At 37.7% G+C, this 20,182-nt stretch overlaps 3 protein-coding genes and 1 pseudogene across 3 annotated transcripts in view; 3 read left to right on the plus strand and 1 right to left on the minus strand.

The window, feature by feature from the left end:
• LOC141359266 (SLAM family member 5-like) overlaps window positions 1-1,584 on the plus strand; it is a 106,289-nt gene extending 104,705 nt beyond the window's left edge. The window contains exon 3 of the mRNA XM_073861431.1: window positions 967-1,584. Within this exon, the coding sequence (XP_073717532.1) occupies window positions 967-1,304 (338 nt within the window). The 3' untranslated portion in view covers window positions 1,305-1,584. The remainder of the gene's footprint in view (window positions 1-966) is intronic.
• Window positions 1-9,050, plus strand: part of LOC141359269 (uncharacterized) — a 368,361-nt gene extending 359,311 nt beyond the window's left edge. Inside the window, exons 3-5 of the mRNA XM_073861435.1 lie at window positions 2,372-2,455; window positions 3,981-4,027; window positions 6,611-9,050. Coding sequence (XP_073717536.1) covers window positions 2,372-2,455; window positions 3,981-4,027; window positions 6,611-6,655 — 176 coding nt within the window. The 3' untranslated portion in view covers window positions 6,656-9,050. The remainder of the gene's footprint in view (window positions 1-2,371; window positions 2,456-3,980; window positions 4,028-6,610) is intronic.
• On the plus strand, window positions 1,680-1,796 carry LOC141361030 (5S ribosomal RNA; annotated as a pseudogene).
• Window positions 9,051-10,351: 1,301 nt separating the features above from the next.
• LOC141348944 (uncharacterized) lies at window positions 10,352-12,735 on the minus strand. The gene is made up of 4 exons (XM_055217773.2): window positions 12,491-12,735; window positions 11,881-11,974; window positions 11,025-11,112; window positions 10,352-10,947 (listed from the first exon to the last, which is right to left on the minus strand). The coding sequence occupies exons 1-4, from the start codon at window positions 12,585-12,587 to the stop codon at window positions 10,582-10,584; spliced, it is 645 nt and encodes a 214-aa protein (XP_055073748.1). The 5' UTR covers window positions 12,588-12,735; the 3' UTR covers window positions 10,352-10,581.
• Between the last annotated feature and the right edge of the window lie 7,447 nt (window positions 12,736-20,182).

Below are 20,182 nucleotides of genomic sequence, written 5' to 3' on the forward strand. Positions count from 1 at the left end.
ACATCAAGAACCAGACCACGAATCCCAAACATGGCGACAACCAAATGAAAAACTTCATGCTGCAATGCATGCTGGGTATTAACAAATTACAAACCTCATTCAGGACTCCCAGCATGCACTGCAGCATGGATAAATAAGGATTTTTTTTAACAATTTTAATTGTCACCATGATTGAGATTCACAGTCTGACTCCAGATGCCTGTGCATCCCAACTACACAGCGGATACTTTGTCCAAAGTTTCCAAAACTCCTCAATGACAAACCGCTGTGAAAGAGCTGGACCCAACATACATCACTGGCAGAAAACAAACTCCTGATCAGCAAATGAACTAGGTGATGATCTTCACCACTATGTACCAACAACCACAGAATTACACCATAAACCTTTCATAACAAATGTGGTACATCAACACAAGGTCAACACAACCAGGAAAAACCAGCAAGCAAAAAGTCAAGTGTCAAGAGACCAACCAAAACAAACACCAATCACAACAAGGGTGACCCAAAATGAAACAAAACATCAACATCCAAACCCAGCAAGTGAATTGAGTTTTCTACAGCAATATATTTACTGCATACAGAAATAATGTTTTATAAAATAATAAAATGCAATGTTTCTCTATCATTTACATAACAATTAAACAAGTCAATATAATAAACAGTTGTTGTTTTAAACACCGTGTGAACATCAAAACATGACATTGTCATAACGTTTAAAAATGGTAAAATGTAACATTACTCTAACGTTCAGACAACAGAAACGTTCCTAGAACTTAAAAGAAACTGGCCGCTTTTGGCGTTGGCAGGATGTTTTTGGGAACATTCGGGGGCTTTCAGGGAACGTTCTTAGAACTTTTTATTTCTAGCTGGGTATGTTCACAATGGTAAGCAGGACGTCAATATTTAATATATGCTGCATTTACACATTTAGAAAAAAATATTTTCTTTCTCTTTAATGTTTTTTAGCTCGTCTGCCCATTCCTGACATCACTCATGCCAATAACTCTTTCCATTGTTCATCATCAGAAAGACTGAACTGTTCCTTGTTATGTTCAGTGTTGAATATGAGAGATGTGAGTCTGTCCTGGTCCAACGAAAACAGTTTATTGTCCAGCATCAGTGTGTCTGATCTCAACATCAGACTCTCTCTACCTCTGGAGGTTAAATATCAGGATACAAACACATACAGATGTGTACTCAACAATCCTCTCACAAACCAAACTCAACATCTCAACATCAATGAACTCTGCCAGCTGTGTTCAGGTGAGTCAGCAGTAATATTGTATGTTGCAGTTGAAATATAAGCACTACATCATATATAGCAGTTAATATTCATTGTAAAGTGTTTGTTTAAAATAAATATGTATACAGCACTAATATGTTGTAAACTACTGCTTTGCCATCAATATAAAAGGCTTAGAGTTGTAAAACTAGTATTAACAGTAAGGGGGATTGTATTCTTTTATATTTTTAAGAGTAAAGTCTTTCTAGGGATATGGGATGAAAATGAACAATGCATGTTTTTTTCTTAGTTTGGCTACAATCATGTAGTATCCCTAGTTAAATAAACCAATATGTATTGAAATTTAGTTAGGCATGTCAGTTCTGATGTCTTAAGAAGTGTCAAGCAAGAGTTGTGTATACAAAATATACATTACTAAATCTTTTTCCAGCTCAATACCAGCAGCCATATCACCCTGTAGCCCAAGACAACTTGCCCACTAAAGCTAAGCAGGGCTGAGCCTGGTCAGTACTTGGATGGGAGACCACCTGGGAAATCCAGGTTGCTGCTGGTAGAGGTGTTAGTGAGACCAGGAGGGGGTGCTCACCCTGTGGTCTGTGTGGGTCCTAACACCCCAGTATAGTGATGGTGACACTATACTGTCAAAAAAGCACCGTCCTTCGGATGAGATGTTAAACTGAGGTTCTGACTCTCTGTGGTCATTAAAAATCCCAGGATGTCCTTCAAAAAAAGAGTAGGGGTGTGCCCCGGCATCCTGGCCAAACTTGCCCATTGGCCTACAAATCATCCCTCACGCTAATTGGCTATCTCCTCTCCACTAATAAGCTGGTGTGTGGTGGGCATTCTGGTGCAATATGGCTGCCGTCGCATCATCCAGGTGGATGCTGCACATTGGTGGTGGTTGAGGAGATTCCCATATTCAAAGTGCTTTGAGTACTGAGAAAAGCGCAATATAAATGTAAGGTATTGTTATTATTATAACAATAATTTATATAATTATTACGTTAGTTGTTTTCTATGGCACAAAAACAAGACAGACAAACAAAAACAAACAGAAAATCTTTTTTTCAAAATAAACTGTATTAGATTTGCATTCACTTACACATATCTGTCTTTCACGATGTCTAGGTTCCAGCAGCTATTACTGGATAGCAGTACTGGTGGCTGTGGTCCTAATTCTAGCAACAGCAGTGGCAGCCGCTGTCAAGTACAGTAAGAAATATGAACAAAGCCATCTCATTATTATTGCAGCTAAATAAAGTTTATAATAAATATGCAGTGCGCTTGTGTTATGATTGTTTAATACCGAGCCCCTAAGGTGACATTGGAGTAAATAAAATCTAAAGTTTAGTTTTGCGTGCTCACGTGAAACTAAACTTTATTAATTTTTTGCTCCATGTCCCCTTAGGGGCTCTGTAGTTGAACATGTTCTATACAATTTCTCTTTAACAATTAGCAAAATCAAAACCTATGTGGCTTCAGAGAGAAATGGAGGCCGTGAGAGTGCAGCACTACTCTGATTTTGCTCCTTGCACAATGAACATGTTCTTGCGAGTGACTGCTGAGATTGGTTGATTTGCGATTTCTTATTTCTAAATTTGAGAAAAAATAAAAAGCAATTTAGGAAAAATGAATTGTAAGGACATAGCTGACATAAAACTTTTTCGTTTTCTTCCAAATACTCCACACCTTGCTTGTCTTTCCAGTGATCATTTCTAAGACCCTGCCTGATTGTGCTGGGTTTCCATCACCTTGATTTTATGCGCATTTTAAAGTATCACATAAGAAACCAGTGATGGAAACAAAATTTTTTATAAAAATTCCTTAATTCACAAAAGTTTTTACGCTCGCTTGAGGTGATTTCCGAGTTAAGTGATGAAGAGTAAATGTGAATAATGGGAGACGGAAATGCATTCGCTGAATGAATTTTGACCTAGCGAACATTAAACCCACGAGACTGTCTAGCTGTTTCCGCCGTCGCTGTCTTTACCATATATGGGGCTCGATGTCGTCGAAATGCCCTTGCTGCTAGTGCCTGCGACAAAAATTCTGAATTTCTTCTACTGTGCACAGCATTCAGTTTGACAATTACAAGCTGCACTGCTAGTAAATGTATAACTTGCCCAATTGTAACTAAATGCAGTCATCCTGTCTCAGTTTTCTAAGCGTGCCTTGTTTTTTTATTTACTGTGTTACTACTCTTAAAAAAATTAACTATGTTTTTTGTGGTAAAAGTGTAGTAACTATGTTTTTTGGTGTATTAAGCAAAACCATGGTTATTTTGTTGTAACCCTGGTTTTACTACAGTAACCATGTTTTTGTTTTGACTGTGAAACCATGGTTACTTTCCTAAGGGTAGGTAACAGCACTATAGTCATTTGCTTAAACAACCTAATTCGCATTTCTTGGTTTTTCTTTTTTTTTTGCAAATTTTGAAAAGATTTGTTTGCCGTTTAGATAAAACCCACATTACGGAAAACAAAGAAATGAACGCAGGATCAAACGTAAAATGATTTAATTTCCGCTCAGATATTTTTTTAATGATTTACTATATATTTCAAATATTTCACTTTATGCGTTACTTTAAACTAATGTTTTAATCTAAATTTAAATGACAGGAATTTGAATTTGAAATTTGCATTTTTTTGTGTAGACGACTAGTGTTTTAGGTGTCGACTAGTAGCAGCTGTACGATTTAGTCGACTAGTTTCGTCCCTAATTTTGTATTACTTTGCAGATCAACAAGCAGAAGCGACACCAATGTATCGCACAAACAATAATACGGTAAGATATTGTTAGTAAGTATGTGTGTCAGTCAGTTTCTAAGAACTGCACAACGTACATATAATCACTCAAGGAACTTCAAGAGACAGAATCAAAATGCAGGCTGCAGATAAACACAAAAGACGGTAACACTTTACAATAAGGTTCATTAGTTAAAGGGACCATTTAAAATGTCCTCCAAAAAAAATCAATTCATACTCCACACTCCAAACAGACGGGGGCAGTATACCTCCAGAAAGTGAGTTGGTCTATTTTAATTTAGCAGCTGCTAATTTAGCAGCATATATCAAGTTTAATTTACATTAGCAACTAAGTTCTCATTAGTCACAAAAAAATCATTAAAATTAAAATTGCAATGTTTTCCGCTACGTTTCGGGCGTCCATTTGGTGTTCATTATCATCGAAGACATTTCAAGCTTCTTAGCTAATGTTACATTTTAGCATCAGCTTGGTAGATAACGGGTGAAAACCGGATCGGATCCGTGGGTAGAGCTAACTATTAAATGCTAACAGTTAAGGGTGCGCGATAATTTGCATGGGATAGTCATTGCGCTTCTCGTCAGTGAAGCCGGTTTCTTGATTAAAAGTGAATCGCCATTAGCTGCTTTCAGATGGAGCCACATTTACTGCACAAAGCCGTAGTTCATGTACAAGCTGAGCATAGGTTATCCCAAGGCCTATTATAAGTGAACTTCTAGCAAAATACTAACAGCATCTTACATACCAATCGAAAAGAAATGTTGTCATTTCGAAGTCGAACCTCATTTCTTTTATGTCCATTAACGTTAGTTGTCTCCAGCGATGAAAAGCAGTCCCAGTATTTACTCTGGTTCGGTTCCTTTATTTATCAGATTTTATTTGTGATTCCGAGCGCGTTGTTCCCTGCAGCGAATGGTTGTGGTAGTGGTAAATGTCTCTTGCTTCAGCCATTCTTCCGCTCTCTTCCCTGAACTGAAATGCGTCCGAAAACCATATTGCAAGGCAGGAAGGCATCAAGGCATGTCCGAATCCATGGCTGTCCGAATTGCATTTCTCTCAGCTGCCTTCATGCCTAAGTCAACAAGTCAGTTGCCTTAGTTTTCGGACGCAGCGGTAGTAGTAGAGGGCTCCCACACATGCAACTTATTCGTGTATTGCAGTTTGGCTGGCGGTTATGTACGTGGCCCGCATACCGCCTCCCATGGTCGAAACTGGTATTACGACACCTGTCGGGCTGTAGCTAGTAATTTAGCATGCTAATTCAGATTTATATTTCTGCAGCACTATACCTTGTCATTTTTTTATGACATCTTTGCCCTTATTTCTTCTCATTCTTTTGATGCGTGTAGCTCATTTTTTTAAATCTTTAACCTCAATTATTACAAATGGCACCTTTAATGTATTAACTAACTTGAACAAACCATGAGCAATACATTTGTTACATTATTTATTCATCTTTGTTAAGGTTAGTTAATAAAAATGTAAGCTTTAATTGTTTGTTCATGTTTATTCAGAGTGCATTAAAGGGGGGGTTTAGTGGTATTTCAAGCATTCTGACTTATTAACACAGTTATAGAGTTGTTTCCTCATGCTAAACGTAGGCAAAGTGTCAAAACAGCAGTTGGACGTGTTACAGAGTATTTCTGTGCCGAATGCACTTCGCCAGGGTTCGTACAAGTTTCGGCAAATTTTTTTGATTACAGTTCTAACTGACGTTTCAGGGGTTTTCAATACGTATCACTTCTTTATATGGGCTTCCCCCGGAAAACTTCTGGAGACGCTAGAGCTGCTAACAGCTTATCATACCACTCAGCTTTGTTAATTTCAAAAGTCAACAATGGCACGAAAGAAGAAGTGTGTTTTTGGAGGTAAGGAGAAGACATCCAGCCTTACGGAAACAATGGATATAGTTTATTATCCGGAGTAGCAGCTGAGTTTTGCGTGTGTGTTTGATGCGGTGGATTTTCCCAACCGGGTCATGACGAGTTGCATGCGGCAAGTAAGACTTCTGTCTTATGTTGGAAATAGTCGCGTGTATATTATATAAATGACACGAACATGTAGTGAATCATAAGTTAAAACAGTGTTGTACAGTGTTGCATGACTCGTACTCGCTCCTCCCGCGATATAACTCCTCCTTCCTCATTTTTTCGTACGTTATCGGAAAGATTCGGTAAAGCTAATCTTTCTTTTATAAATCTGATTAAACTAAAGACTCTTAGAGAAAAACTAAAGACTTACAGATATAAATGATGTAATACTACTCTATAGGTACTCCAGAAATGCAGAAACAGCGTGTGTTACGTGAGCTTTAACTAATGTTAACAAGATTTTAATAAAGTATTAGTAATTGTTGAAATTAACATTAACAAAGATTAATAAATGCTGTATAAGTGCAGTTCGTTATAAGTTCATGTTAACTAATGTAGCTAACTAATGTTAACTACTGAACCTTATTGTAAAGTGTTACCCAAAAGACTTTATTTAACCAAACAAAAACAACAATCCCAATGTTAATGCTTGTTTGAACTGTGTTTTGCCACCTGTTAGGCTTTATATGTCATGTCTCTAATCAGCTGGCTTCTAATTATGTGTCCTCTACAGGGTTCCCACGGGTCATGGATTTTCTGGAATATCATGGAATTTTAAAAGGTCTTTTCCAGACATTGAAAGTCAGGGAATTTTTTTTGGGCCAAGTCATGGAATATCAGGATTTTTTGTTTGTTACTTTAAATTTAAAGCATAAAAATTTTAAGTTTAGCATTTCATCAAAATGTAATCCGCTTGTTAACTTGACGTAAAGAATAACATTTCTGGGTCCAAGCCTCCAATAACTACAATTTAAACAGCTGGTTATTGGCACTGTTTATTAATTTCCCCCATTTAAGATACATTTTATAAACTCACACTGCATACTGCATTATCCAAGCTCTCCAGGCTCACGGCATCCCAGACGATAGGTCATGGAAATTTAGCTTGTTAGTCAGTGAGAGTCAGGGAATTTGACATTTGACTTAGAAGGGGAACCCTGCCTTTACCCCCCACACAACAAGATTTCAGATTGTAAATATTCAACATGTTAAACATTTATGATTTAGGCTCGGAGGGCCTCCGACGTGCTTTCGAGCACATTCAAGTCACATTAAACACACCAAAGAGAAATCGTATTGCTAATCGGTATAAGCACAAAGATGATCTGGACTTTACGTGCCAAATTCAGCCTGATCATCTAACTGCCCCTAAAGGTCTTTACCCACTGCCAGCGATGCGATAAAGAGATGCGAAATGCCTACAAACCATGCATTCACATCAAGGACCAAACGATTGTTACCCTTAAGTAGTTTCACATCTGGCATATAGGTGTCACTGATCAAGATTGTATTTTACATCAGTACAGTAAGTGGCACAACCCACTATTTAGAGATCCAGCCTATCGTATTTAAATACTTAAAATAGATTATGCTCATTGGTTGTTTAACACCTCTGTGTTTTCTCATATCGACTATTGTAATGTGTTGTTAGCTGGGTTCTCTAAAGCTAAATACTTTCTCTAAAACTCTAAAGGTACCCTAAACAAATTTCAGGTTGTGCAAAGTTCTTTTGAGAGTATTTGCATTTGCTCCCTGTAAGTTTTTTTTATGCTTATAAAGCTTTGCATGGTTTGGCACCTTAATATTTATCTAAGCTTTTAATTACCTATACTCCAGTGTATGACATTCAGTCACCTATAACCTGTCTTTTAAGTATTATATCAACCCGGCTGAGATCGATAGGTGATAGGGCTTGCTCTTCATTAGCTCCAATATTATCAAATGCTTTACCAAATGAGATAAATAAAGCGCGCAATAAAGCACTTGTAAGTCTTACTGTGGGTTCACACCAGCCGCGTTTGAGGCAACAAATTTGTGTGTACCGCGTCTAGTTTGCCGCTTGAACATTTCGAGATTACTCGCTTCATTCGCACGTGAAAGCCACACATGAAATTCTAGTCATCGAGACGTGGAAATTCGCGTAATGGGAGGGGCTTCTGCGACTTCTGGCTTTTCCGCCAAAGTTCAGATTTTTCAACTCGCGCGTTTCTAAACACACAGATGAGGTGGAATCGTGTGTGCCGCGCCAAACGCCCTCATTCGCGCTGCGAGACCTTCAGGCTGGTGTGAACGCAGCATTAACGATGCTCTAAGCGAATTCACGCATTTTAGGCTATAAAACATGTTTTGTTTCATACAGTAAACATCTCCTGCCTATCTGCTAGATGCCTGTCCCCTGAACACATGTAAAAAACCGTGGTCTCTGTAGATAGCCCAGGCTCCACAAACTGCAACAAAAACAGAGTGGTCAAACCTACCACCACGAAACATAACAAAGTGTTCCAACCAATAAACAACAAGAAGGATTTGGGAGTGGGGGTTGGGCGTGTTCATGACTCTTTCAGAAAGCACAGAAGGGAGGGGGAGGGTAGGAGCTAGCTGTTTTGTTTGACAACACTTCGAACGTCAACAAGAAGTGACGTCACACAGATTCGCTTAGAGCGTCTTTATAACTCATTATTTCATGGTATCTTTTACTTGATTTTTGTATTTTATATTTGTATGGTTTTTTATGTTTATTGTTTTAATTGATGTCTGTTTTTGTTTTGAATTGTACTCCTTGCATGCTTTGGGATGTACTTTAAAGGCACTATACTGTAGAAAATATTACAAGTACTGTACAAGTGCACAATAGCTTGGAGGATATGTGCCAAGTAAAATGGTTTTTCATGTCCACAATAAAAGGTGCAGTGTTTTAACATCTGTGAAATAAACATACTTGAATAAGTACTGTACAAGTGCACTATGGCTTGGGGGATAGCCATGTAAAATGGCTTTCCATGTCCACAATAAAAGGTGCAGTGTTTTAACATCTGTGAAATAAACATACTTGAACAAGTACTGTACAAGTGCACTATGGCTTGGTGAACATAAGCCATGTAAAATGTCTTACTTGTTTACTATAAAAACTGCCTTGTTTTTACATATGCTAAATAAACATACTTGAATAACTACTTGTGTGTCATTTAACATGTGCTACAATAAAAACAAAAAAGTCACTCTAGGAAGTGAATATGAGAGGTAATTGCCCTTAAGTAAACAAACAGTTTACAGAAGTTTATTACTGTCAAATTGGATAAAGGAAAGTGTATTATATTTTCCTTAAAATTAAAACAAATATAACTCACCATAGACAGCAAACACTGCATTTCTTGCAGATGCAGTCTGTTTAGTTGTAGTTTATCTTTAATATCAGTTTGTAGAGTAACAGAATCTCCCTCCATCACTGACACTGGCTTCATCTCCATCACACCTGAAACACATTGAAAGATTAATAAAAGATAAATGACACGTAGTTTGGCTTAAAAGCTTTTAGATGCAAAGACATTAATGATGAAACAAGCTCTCTTACCTGTCACACAAATTAAAAACAAAAATCCCCACATTTTTGTATTATTCTGCCTCTAGTGCTGAAATTTTAATACACATCCGTTATGAGGAAGTTTACAGTATGTGAGAGCAGAATATGAGGTTATATTCATTTCGTTCACTAGGTGGCAGAAAACTTCAACATCCCATTTAATATTGTTGCAAAAAAAACCACAAACCACAGAGTTGAAATATCTCAAACAGCTAGGACTGAGATTGTAACAGTGGTACAAATATGGCACCAGGTGATAATACCATGGTAAGAACAAAAAAACTGGTAATCTGTACTCTTATAATCACTGATGTAGTCACTCATCACAACCAGGTGACCTATATATTGTCCTGGTTATAACCAAGGCTGCATCCCAATTCAAAGCTGGATCCTTTGAAGTCCACTAATTGGAATTCCTAAATGGGACAGCCTAGCAACAGTTTGAGAGGAAAAGTTGGCAATAATTAAAAAAAATGTCAAATATGGTACTAGAAATGTTTGTTATGCTTTATAGTTTACAATATTTTCCTCATTTATATAAGATTACTAAGTAAGATCATGTTCTATGAGACATTTTGTAAATGTCCTATGATTTACAATTAGTAATATGTGTTGCTAAGGACTTAATGTGGATAAAATTAAAAAGGCGTTTTTCTTAATATTTACATTTTCCAGATTTTCAAATCTGGTCCTATACTCACATCCATTTTTTCAGCTATTATATTATGTATAAATCTCAATTTCAAAAAAATTACCCATATAATAAGTTTTGTGGTTCAGGGTCACATTGAGTGTGATGTCATACATAGCAGCCATTGTTTGAGTCAGCCCTGCAAACCGATCTATAGACGATGCGTTTTGGAAATAAAAAATAAAAAACCTCTGATGTACTGCTGAGAGAGAAAAACAGTGCCTTTATTGTGCCAGCCCAATCAGATTCAACAGCAAAACAAAAATAAAAAAGCATTACAAAAAACTAAAAATGTATGTTTTCATCATTTTCTCTTTTCTAAATAATTTGCTACATTTTTCACATTATAATTGTCTTAAAGAGACGGCTGTAAATACAACATCAATGAACTGACTTATTATTTTTTCTCTGTGATATTTCAAAATTAAAGTAACTAAACATTTTTTTCGATTAATTTTTCGAGGAGAGTAAAGAGTGTGTCCATCCTCTCTCTACTCTCTCGTGCTCTTCTGTCCTCTACCTCTCTCTGGCATCTCATGTTTTCCTTTATCAGCTCCAGTAACTCCACTATATCCTCTCTCCCTCGCTTTCTCTTTCTATCTGGTACAGCTGGATCATCTTCTCTCTGCCCCTCTACTGCTGAACTTGGCCCTGGTGTCTCCTCAGAGCCATTTACAATGGGACAACTGGTGACATGACCCTGTCCTCCTAACACCTCCTCCATGAGATTAAACCAGGGCCATGTTGCAGCCGACGGTTTCTTGCTCACATCATCGCCGGTCTCTTCAGACCTGCAATGCTAATGCAGAGGAAATAAACAATGAGAAAAACCTCAAGGCCACATTTTACAGAAATCATCCAGTTTCGTGTACATACCTTGTGTTTTCTTTTTAAATTGTCCCATTTCTTTTTGGCCTGCATGGGTGTAACCTTTCCTTGCAGGCCCATTTTCACCAGAATTGTCCTAAACCGAGACAAAAAGTAAACAATTAACAGTCAATTAACAATTACAGTTACGCTGGATTTGTTGAATAGGGTGAGGCTTAAAGAGACACTCCACTTTTTTTGAAAATAGGCTCATTTTCTAGCTCCCCAAAGTTAAACATTTGATTTTTACCGTTTGGAATCCATTCAGCTGATATCCGGGTCAGGCGCTAAAACTTTAAGCATAGCTTAGCATAATCCATTAAATCTGATTAAACCATTAGCATCGGGCTCAAAATAACCAAAGAGTTGGATATTTTTCCAATTTAAAACTTGACTCTTCTGTAGTTACATCGCGTGCTAAAACATACGGAAAATTAAAAGTTGCAATTTTCTAGGCCGTTACGGCTAGGAACTACACTCTCATTCCAGCGTAATAATCAAGGACTTTGCTGCCGTAACATGGCTGCAGAAGGCGCAATAATATTACGCAGTGCCCGAAAATAGTCCCCTGCTATTGAAAGTTACCAAGGGGACTATTTTCATGTGCTGCGTAATATCATAGTCAGGTTTTAGATAGGAAAAATATTGAAACTCTTTGTTATTTTTTAGCGTGATGCTAATGGTCTAATCAGAATCAATGAATTATGCTAAGCTATGCTAAAAGTGGTACCGCCAGACCCGAAGATCAGCTGAATGGATTCCAAAACGGTAAAAATCAAATGTTTAACTCTAGGGGAAAATGAGCATTTAAAAAAAGTGTTGTGTCCCTTTAAATTAAGATATTACAAATGGTTTGTTGTCTTACCCCCAAGCCAAAGCTGCAGAATGTTTCACCCCGGTGAACAGATGCGCATTTTCTGCCCTCAGTTTAATGAATTTGCTAGTTTGCTCCTTGCTCCCTAAAACAAAACCAAATGCAAGTTCAACTTAACAGAAGCAGCAATAAATGCAGAATAAACATGAAAATAAATTGAAATTAGACAAAACAATCCGCATAATGCTATTTATATGATTAAAATATTATTTAAAAAGTGTACAAATATTTAAATTATTTTATTGCATTAGGTATACAAACGAAAAAGTACAACTCTCATGCACACACGTGAATGTAGTTAAGTCAGTAGGCGTGTTCGATTTCATGCAAAGCTGCGCATACAGACGCGAGTATGACGTTTTCCACATCTCGCTTAAAAGCGAGTCTCGCGAGTTTTGTGTCGTCTGAACGGCCTTTGTATAGACCACCGATCAAACGAACGCCTTTAAACGTTAATCAGACGATAAAGACCCGTACCCGATCATTCGGAGCAGTTTTACAAAGATCACACGACAAGCAAATGAGATAGCAGTCGACCAAACACAACTACAAACGCTCAGATAATGATTTACAAACAGAGTACGGTTAAACACAAACTTACATTTTAATTGATACCGGTCTTCCACGCTCGTTTTAAGTGATTCCTCCAAAGTCGTTTTAAGTGAGTCCTCCACAGTCGTTTTAAGTGAGTCCTCCATTGTTAGATGTAATTCGGCGCGTTTTAAATCTCAAAATATCCAAAGATTCAGGAAAATGGAGGACGCATGCGGAGGACGCATTTGAAGTAGTCTTCGAATGACGAGGACAGCCTTCCTCGCGCTGTGGTGACGTCAGTGTCCTTCGAATGCGACCTTCAGAGGATCCAGCCAATAGGATTGTTGGACTTCGCGCGGCGCTGCAAGAGCCGACGAAAAGATGACGTCAAGGTACCGCGAGATTGATTCGAACATCATACGGAAGTCTAGTTTTGATTAGCTCTCGCGGTACTTTGACGTATCCGGATGTTGGTTCTTACGGCGCCAGATGACGTTGGTATGCAGCTTACGTCTGTTTACATCCTTATCTAATCTAATAGTGGCTCAAATAAAGTTTGTATGTTTCTTAGATTATTTCTCAGTCCTTTAAAATGTTTTAAACTAGTTGTTTTACACTAATGCATCAGATTATGAATGTTTGCGACAAAGAACTGTTCTATTATTATGTAATGGTAAACATGAATATTTTACATATTCACAACCCGTGGTATTTACATGGCACTGAGAGAATGTTGCATTTCAACCATGTTATTAGCATGATACTTTTGGTAGTTTTTGTTAGTAAAGAAAACAACAGGAACCCAAACTCATTTACTTTAAGTATGGGCCTTTCATAACTAAAGATTGAAGAAACCAAATGTATATTTATTGTTAAATAATTTAGTTAATCCTGTCTGAACTTATTGTAACAACATTACCATCTAGTGCTCATAAATCTTATTTAAAACAATTAAAAGCACAAATGCAGGAGAAATTAAAAGCATGAAAAAAATGCAGGAGAAATTTTACTGTAAATTAATTTCAAAATACTTTATTATGTACACTACAGAAAATATAAATGAATTATCTAAAATTACTTTTAAAAAAGTATTGACACTCGCTCACAAATCTGTAATTTTTTTGCAATTATTTTATTATTAATAATCAAAATTGTGATTATACAAAATATCATGAGCTTAAACATTTCTGCAATTTTATACATTTTTAGTTAATAAGTTAAACAAGTTAATATGAAGCACAATATAAAACAAAACACCAACAAAACAGTTAATTCTCATGCGCGTCATTTCGGGTTTGACTGTTATGTCTCATTGCTCGGACTGTGTCGGAAACCGCCTACTTCTATACTATATAGTAGGCGAAAGATCCCGCATGGTGGATGTAATATGTCCGAATTCACTTTGTACTATCCATATTCATACCAGTGGTGGCTGGTGACTAGGGATGCTCATATTGACCGTTTAACCGTTAACCAAAGGGAAGAATTTATGACCGATTAACATTATCAGTTAAAATAAAAAACAATTGTTAATACATGGTGCGTGTCGTCAAAACTTTCTGAAAAGCATCCTGCTTTAGAAATGACCACTGTGGTAGATGAAACGGAGACAATCTGCCCTTTTTGGATATTAATCCTCTGGACTGATCGCGTGCTTTTTAATAAGGTAATGTTGCGTGAATAACTGATAATGTATGAATCCTGGTTCTGTTGTTGATCTGTCGCTGCTGTTTGCACGTTCAAATTAAATATTTTGTTTTTACTAGTTCACAGACAACTGTCAACTGTATTTTTACTCAATGACAATTTCATATTAAAATCTTATAAGTTAACGGTTAATGTTCGGTTTAGAAGCTACGGTTGTCGGTCGGAAAAATTAACTGATATGAGCATCCCTACTGGTGACTTCTTTTTGCGCACGATGCAAAGCTCGTCATTGTATTTAGCTCGTCATTCATCATTTCAAAATATGTTTGGCGCGTCAAGCGAACCACGTGCATCATGCATCCTGCCAAAGTGCGTGCCCGCCGCAGACACGTCCAAAGGGTTTATGATAAAAGTGACGCTCGCGTTTATCAAATACTAGCTTAATCTCATGTGTAATCAAAGTTTACTGTTAAGGGAGTGTCTTGCGAGTATTTTGTGAACGTGTCTTTTCTATCATAAAAGTTTTTTACGCGTCTGCAGCAGGCACTTATTTTGACAAGACACATGAGGCACATGGATCACATGATGCAACGAACACATGTTTTGGAATGACGAGCAACAAACATGACACTTCGAACACATATTTTGAATTTGCGCCCCTTGGAAGAGCAGTCACGAGCCGCAGCTGATTCATAGTATATAGTACCTACCAGTGATAAGCGGGTTGATCCAAAATAATTGGTTACGAGTCATACAAAAATATTTTTAATGATATTCGGTTCGCCGTCGGTCGGGTCGTTTGAAATAAAGTTGCGTATTAACTATTTTAAACAATTACTACTTATAAAAAATGCAGGCCAGGAAGCGGGTCGGGTACAATATTTTTTTTTGCAGGCGGGTTAGTTAAAAACATCGGTCGGTTGCGGGTTGTTTATACATTGACCCTGGTACCTACTGTTTTAAGGGTCAATGAGTATGCACTTCATCTAATTCAGTACCTACTGTTACACTACGCGATTTCAAACGCATCCTCTGCTTCTGTTCAACTCTTCTGGATCTGATGTCATAAATCACTATAGCAACAATGGCCACAACCACCAGAGCTGAGAGGACCAATCGGATCCTAGCATCTGAACTGGAACCTGGGACAAAGTCTGAAAATTAAAAACAGAACAACATTAAAACATCAGTGTGAACTTCAACAAACACTTTCTAAGATCAATTTTAATATTACAGCTGACTCACCTAAACACTTCTGACAGACATCATTGATGTTGAGATGTTGAGTTTGGTTTGTGATGGTATTGTTGAGTACACATCTGTATGTGTTTGTATCCTGATATTCAACCTCCAGAGGTAGAGAGAGTCTGATGTTGAGATCAGACACACTGATGCTGGACAATAAACTGTTTCCTTTATACCAGGACAGACTCACATCTCTCACATTCAACACTGAACACAATAACACACATTTTGAGACTGAAGATGAACATTGTGAAGAGACTTTGCTAATGACAGGAACAGGCAGGAGAGCTGGAACTATAAAATACATTTTAAATCATTGGTCTTTTTCTCTCTTTCTAAATGTTAACAAGATTTCAAACTCGTTCAATATAAAAATTTATATAAAAACAATAACAGATGCGTAAATAGCACACTAATTTACTCACCATAGGCACTGACAGTAACACTGAATCTCTTGGATGAATCTCCTTTGTTGCTAAAGATCTGTAGTTCATAAAGTCCATTGTGTGTGATACTGATGTTTGTGATGGTGAGAAATCCAGTCTGATAGTCCAGCTTCAGTTTGTCTTTGAATCTCCCATCTTCTAACTCATACAGTGGGGCAAAAAAGTATTTAGTCAGCTACCAATTGTTCAAGTTCTCACACTTAAAAAGATGAGAGAGGCCTGTAATTTTTGTCAAAGGTACACGTCAACTATGAGAGACAAAATGAGAAAAAAAATCCAGAAAATCACATTGTCTGATTTTTTTAAGAATTTATTTGTAAATTATGGTGAAAAATAAGTATTTGGTCAATAACAAAAGTTTATGTCAATACTTTGTTATATACCCTTTGTTGGCAATGACAGAGATCAAACGTTTTCTGTAAGTCTCCACAAGGTTTTTACATATCGTTGCTGGTAGTTTGGCCCATTCCTCCATGCAGATCTCCTCTAGAGCAGTGATGTTTTAGGGCTGTCGCTGGGCAACTCAGATTTTCAACTCCCTCCAAAGATTTTCTATGGGGTTGAGATCTGGAGACTGGCTAGGCCACTCCAGGACCTTGAAATTATTCTTACGAAACCACTCCTTCTTTGCCCGGGCGGTATGTTTGGGATCACTGCCATACTGAAAGATCCAGCCACGTTTCATCTTCAATGCCCTTGCTGACGAAAGGAGGTTTTGAGTCAAAATCTCACGATACATGGACCCATTCATTCTTTCCTTGACTCGGATCAGTCGTCCTGGTCCCTTTGCAGAAAAACAGACCCAAAGCATGAGGTTTCCACCCCCATGCTTCACAGTAGGTATGGTGTTCTTTGGATGCAACTCAGCATCTGTCTCCTCCAAACACAAGAAGTTGAGTTTCTACCTAAAAGTTATGTTGTGGTTTCATCTGACCATATGACATTCTCCCACTCTTCTTCTGGATCATCCAAATGCTCTCTAGCAAACTTCAGACGGGTCCGACCATGTACTGGCTTAAGCAGGTGGACACATCTGGCACTGCAGGAAATGAGTCCCTGGCTGCATAGTGTGTTACTGATGGTAGCCTTTGTTACTTTGGTCCCAGCTCTCTGCAGGTCATTCACTAGGTTCCCCCATGTGGTTCTGGGATTTTTGCTCACCATTCTGGTGATAATTTTTACCCTACAGGATGAGATCTTGCGTGGAGCCCCAGATCGAGGGACATTATCAGTGTTCTTCTATGTCTTTCATTTTCTAATAATTGCTCTCACAGTTGATTTCTTCACACCAAGCTGCTTACCTATTGCAGATTCAGTCTTCCCAGCCTGGTGCAGGTCTACAATTTTGTTTCTGGTGTCCTTTGACAGCTCTTTGGTCTTGGCCATAGTTGAGTTTGCATTCTGACTGTTTTAGGTTGTGGACAGGTGTCTTTTATACTGCTAACAAGTTCAAACAGGTGCCATTAATACAGGTAACAAGTGGAGGACAGAGGATCCTCTTAAAGAAGAAGTTACAGGTCTGTGAGAGAAAGAAATCTTGCTTTTTTGTTATTGACCAAATACTTATTTTCCACCATAAATTGCAAATAAATTCTTAAAAAATCAGACAATGTGATTTTCTGGATTTTTTTCCTCATTTTGTCTCTCATAGTTGAAGTGTACCTATGATGAAAATTACAGGCCCCTCTCATCTTTTTAAGTGGGAGAACTTGCACAATTGGTGGTTGACTAAATACTTTTTTGCCCCACTGTATGTAAACCCTACATTGGTCCCTTTATGGAGTTTAGCTATATGAATCTTGTTAGGACCAAACACCCACAGTATGTGATCAGCTGTTTGTATTTGAGTAATATCGGTTTGTAGAGTAACAGAATCTCCCTCAGTCACTGACACTGACTTTACTTCATCTCCATCAACACCAAACACACCTGAAACACAGCATTAAAAAATAATAGATGTGACACACTGAGCTACAAAGAATAAACAAGAATGAAAAACAAACACTTACCTGCCAAACAAACTAAAAACATATACGTCCACATTTGTGCTCAGTATTCAGTGTCTGCAGTACAGAACCACTAGTGTATGGGGAAGTTTAGTGAGAGAGGACTGTGAGGTTTTATTTACATCCCACTAGTTCCTGGAAAAATTTTTTTAACATCATATTTCATTTTTTTGAAAACAACAGCACAAGCCAATGAGGTCTGTGTAGCTCTTTTACTTTTTACTAACAAACATGGTATTACTGTGGTACTACTTAGTCAGTTCTGGCAATGTAGGAGGTTGTAATAAAGCTGAATCTATTGTGCCGATTAGGATCATATTTTAGCCTTAGCTAAATGAGTGGCCAATTAAACAAACATAGCCACTAAATTAAGTAAAACACCACAGTTTTTCAATGTTTTACTGTGTTCTTATCTCAACTTAGACAAATTGATACTTACCTATCTTTTGTCAATGCAGGCACATTTTTAATCTTTGTACAGCGCTTCTTGAATGTGTTAGCATTTAGCCTAGCCCCATTCATTCCTATGGCTCCAAACAGGGATGAATTTAGAAGCCACCAAACACTTCCATGTCTCCCTATTTAAAGACTGCAGGGTTTCCACACTGTAGTTAACTTCAAATGCATGGACCTTTCAAGGACTTTCCAAGTCCAATACCCTCAAATTCAAGAAGTAAATGTGAGGACACATTTCAAGTGAGAGCAAGGTTACATTGTGTTACCTTTTAAGATACATTGTTACAGTTCCCTTTCGAGGGAACTTGCGCTGCGTCACTGCGGTGACACTTTGGGGACGTCTCCAGGGGTAAGTGCGTCTGAATGTGTATATCAAATTCAACCAATGGTGAGGCTTAACGACAAAGACAGGGTGATGCGGGAATATTGCCAAAGACGGCGTTACAGGGACGCAGGAAGTATAGCAAGGGAGACGCAGCGTCTCGTTCCCTTCTCAGGGAACAACAGTTACATACATAACCCGAGACGTTTTCATGTGTAAAACACAACTATGCAAAAAAAGCATTTTGGTATAAATCAACATTTGCATATAGAAGATATTTTAAAAGCATTTAAAGCAAACAGTTTAGCACGTGTGCTTAAAAAGTCTAAAAGTTTTATGATATTATCCTACACTACAAAGGGAATTATATGTTTTTTTCAGAAAACTTCTTGCATAAAATAGATTCAAGCACTTTCAATGACCTGTATCTATGAATGTATATTTTCAAAAACTTTCAAGGGCCTTGATTCCCACCCCCCAGATTCACAAACTTTCAAGGATTGCAAGGACCCGTGGGAACCCTGAGACTGTTACATGAGTAGTTACACGAGTAAGTATAGTGGCACAAAATAAAACTTTTGTTTGGAGCTAGGCTAAATGCTAACACATTCAAGAAGCGCCATAAAAAGATTAAAAGTGCACGCATTGAAAAAAGATAGGTATTTATTAATTCATCTAAGTTGAGGTAAGAACATAGTAAAATATTGGAAAACGGGGGTGTTTTCTTTTAAGAACTAATCTGACCAACTAGCAATTAGTTAGGATTAAACAGTATTCTATATAAACCAATCCTAGCAAGCAAACCGAGACAGTGAAATGACAGCCAACTATATTCCCAATATAGTCCGGCTATGAATAACCCACTAAAATACCCTAAGTCAGTGGCTCTCAAACTGGGGGCCGGGGCCCCCAGGGAGGCCGCGAGATGGTGCCAGGGGGCCCCAGGTTTATGACATTTTATAACATACATTACTTCAAATCATAAGTTCTGTGTAATTAAACCAAATAAGGCTACTAACCAACAACAATTAAATTGTAACAACAACTAATTTGTATTCTTTACTATGTTTTGTCTAATCAAAATGTTACATTTTAGAACAAATTTGTAATAAATTTTCTTTGGGCGGGCCACGAAGGAATGCACCGTACCCAAGGGGGGCCGCAAGCTGAAAAAGTTTGAGAACCACTGCCCTAAGTAACTAAAGCGTAACTAAACCCCTGGTCAGAGCCTGACTCCACCCACTGGCAATATTTGAAAAATGCAAGAAAAGTGGGCAGATCCCAACGGAGATAGAAGGGACGAACTAATCTCGTGCAAAGTGTGTGGTGAGATCGTAACAAGGGCGTTGTGATCTTGAACCTGCTTACATCACAACATATTTTATTTTGGACCCAACATCCAATAGGAAAATTCAACTGCAGTAGCGACCATTCAACCTGAAGAGGGCAGCACTCAGACGTTTTTACACCATATATTGTAGTATTGAAACACTTTATATCCAAATGTCAAAAAACTTCCTAAAATCAAGGAACAGCACTAATAAACCATCATTCTTACAGATCATTAACTAAAAAAAGTTGGTTTAGGGTTTAGTTACTCTTTAAATTTGGTTACACGCCATGTTTGCCAAAATAAC

Source organism: Misgurnus anguillicaudatus, chromosome 23, assembly GCF_027580225.2.
Source record: "Misgurnus anguillicaudatus chromosome 23, ASM2758022v2, whole genome shotgun sequence".
Lineage (NCBI taxonomy): Eukaryota > Metazoa > Chordata > Actinopteri > Cypriniformes > Cobitidae > Misgurnus > Misgurnus anguillicaudatus.

Excerpts from the sequence above, each read along its gene's own strand:
- LOC141348944 (XM_055217773.2), bottom strand. The coding sequence starts at position 12,587 with ATGGAGGACTCACTTAAAACGACTGTGGAGGACTCACTTAAAACGACT. Across the intron at positions 11,975-12,490 it reads AGACCGGTATCAATTAAAAT|GGAGCAAGGAGCAAACTAGC; the intron begins GTAAGTTTGTGT and ends GTTTTGTTTTAG. Across the intron at positions 10,948-11,024 it reads ATTTAAAAAGAAAACACAAG|CATTGCAGGTCTGAAGAGAC; the intron begins GTATGTACACGA and ends CCTCTGCATTAG.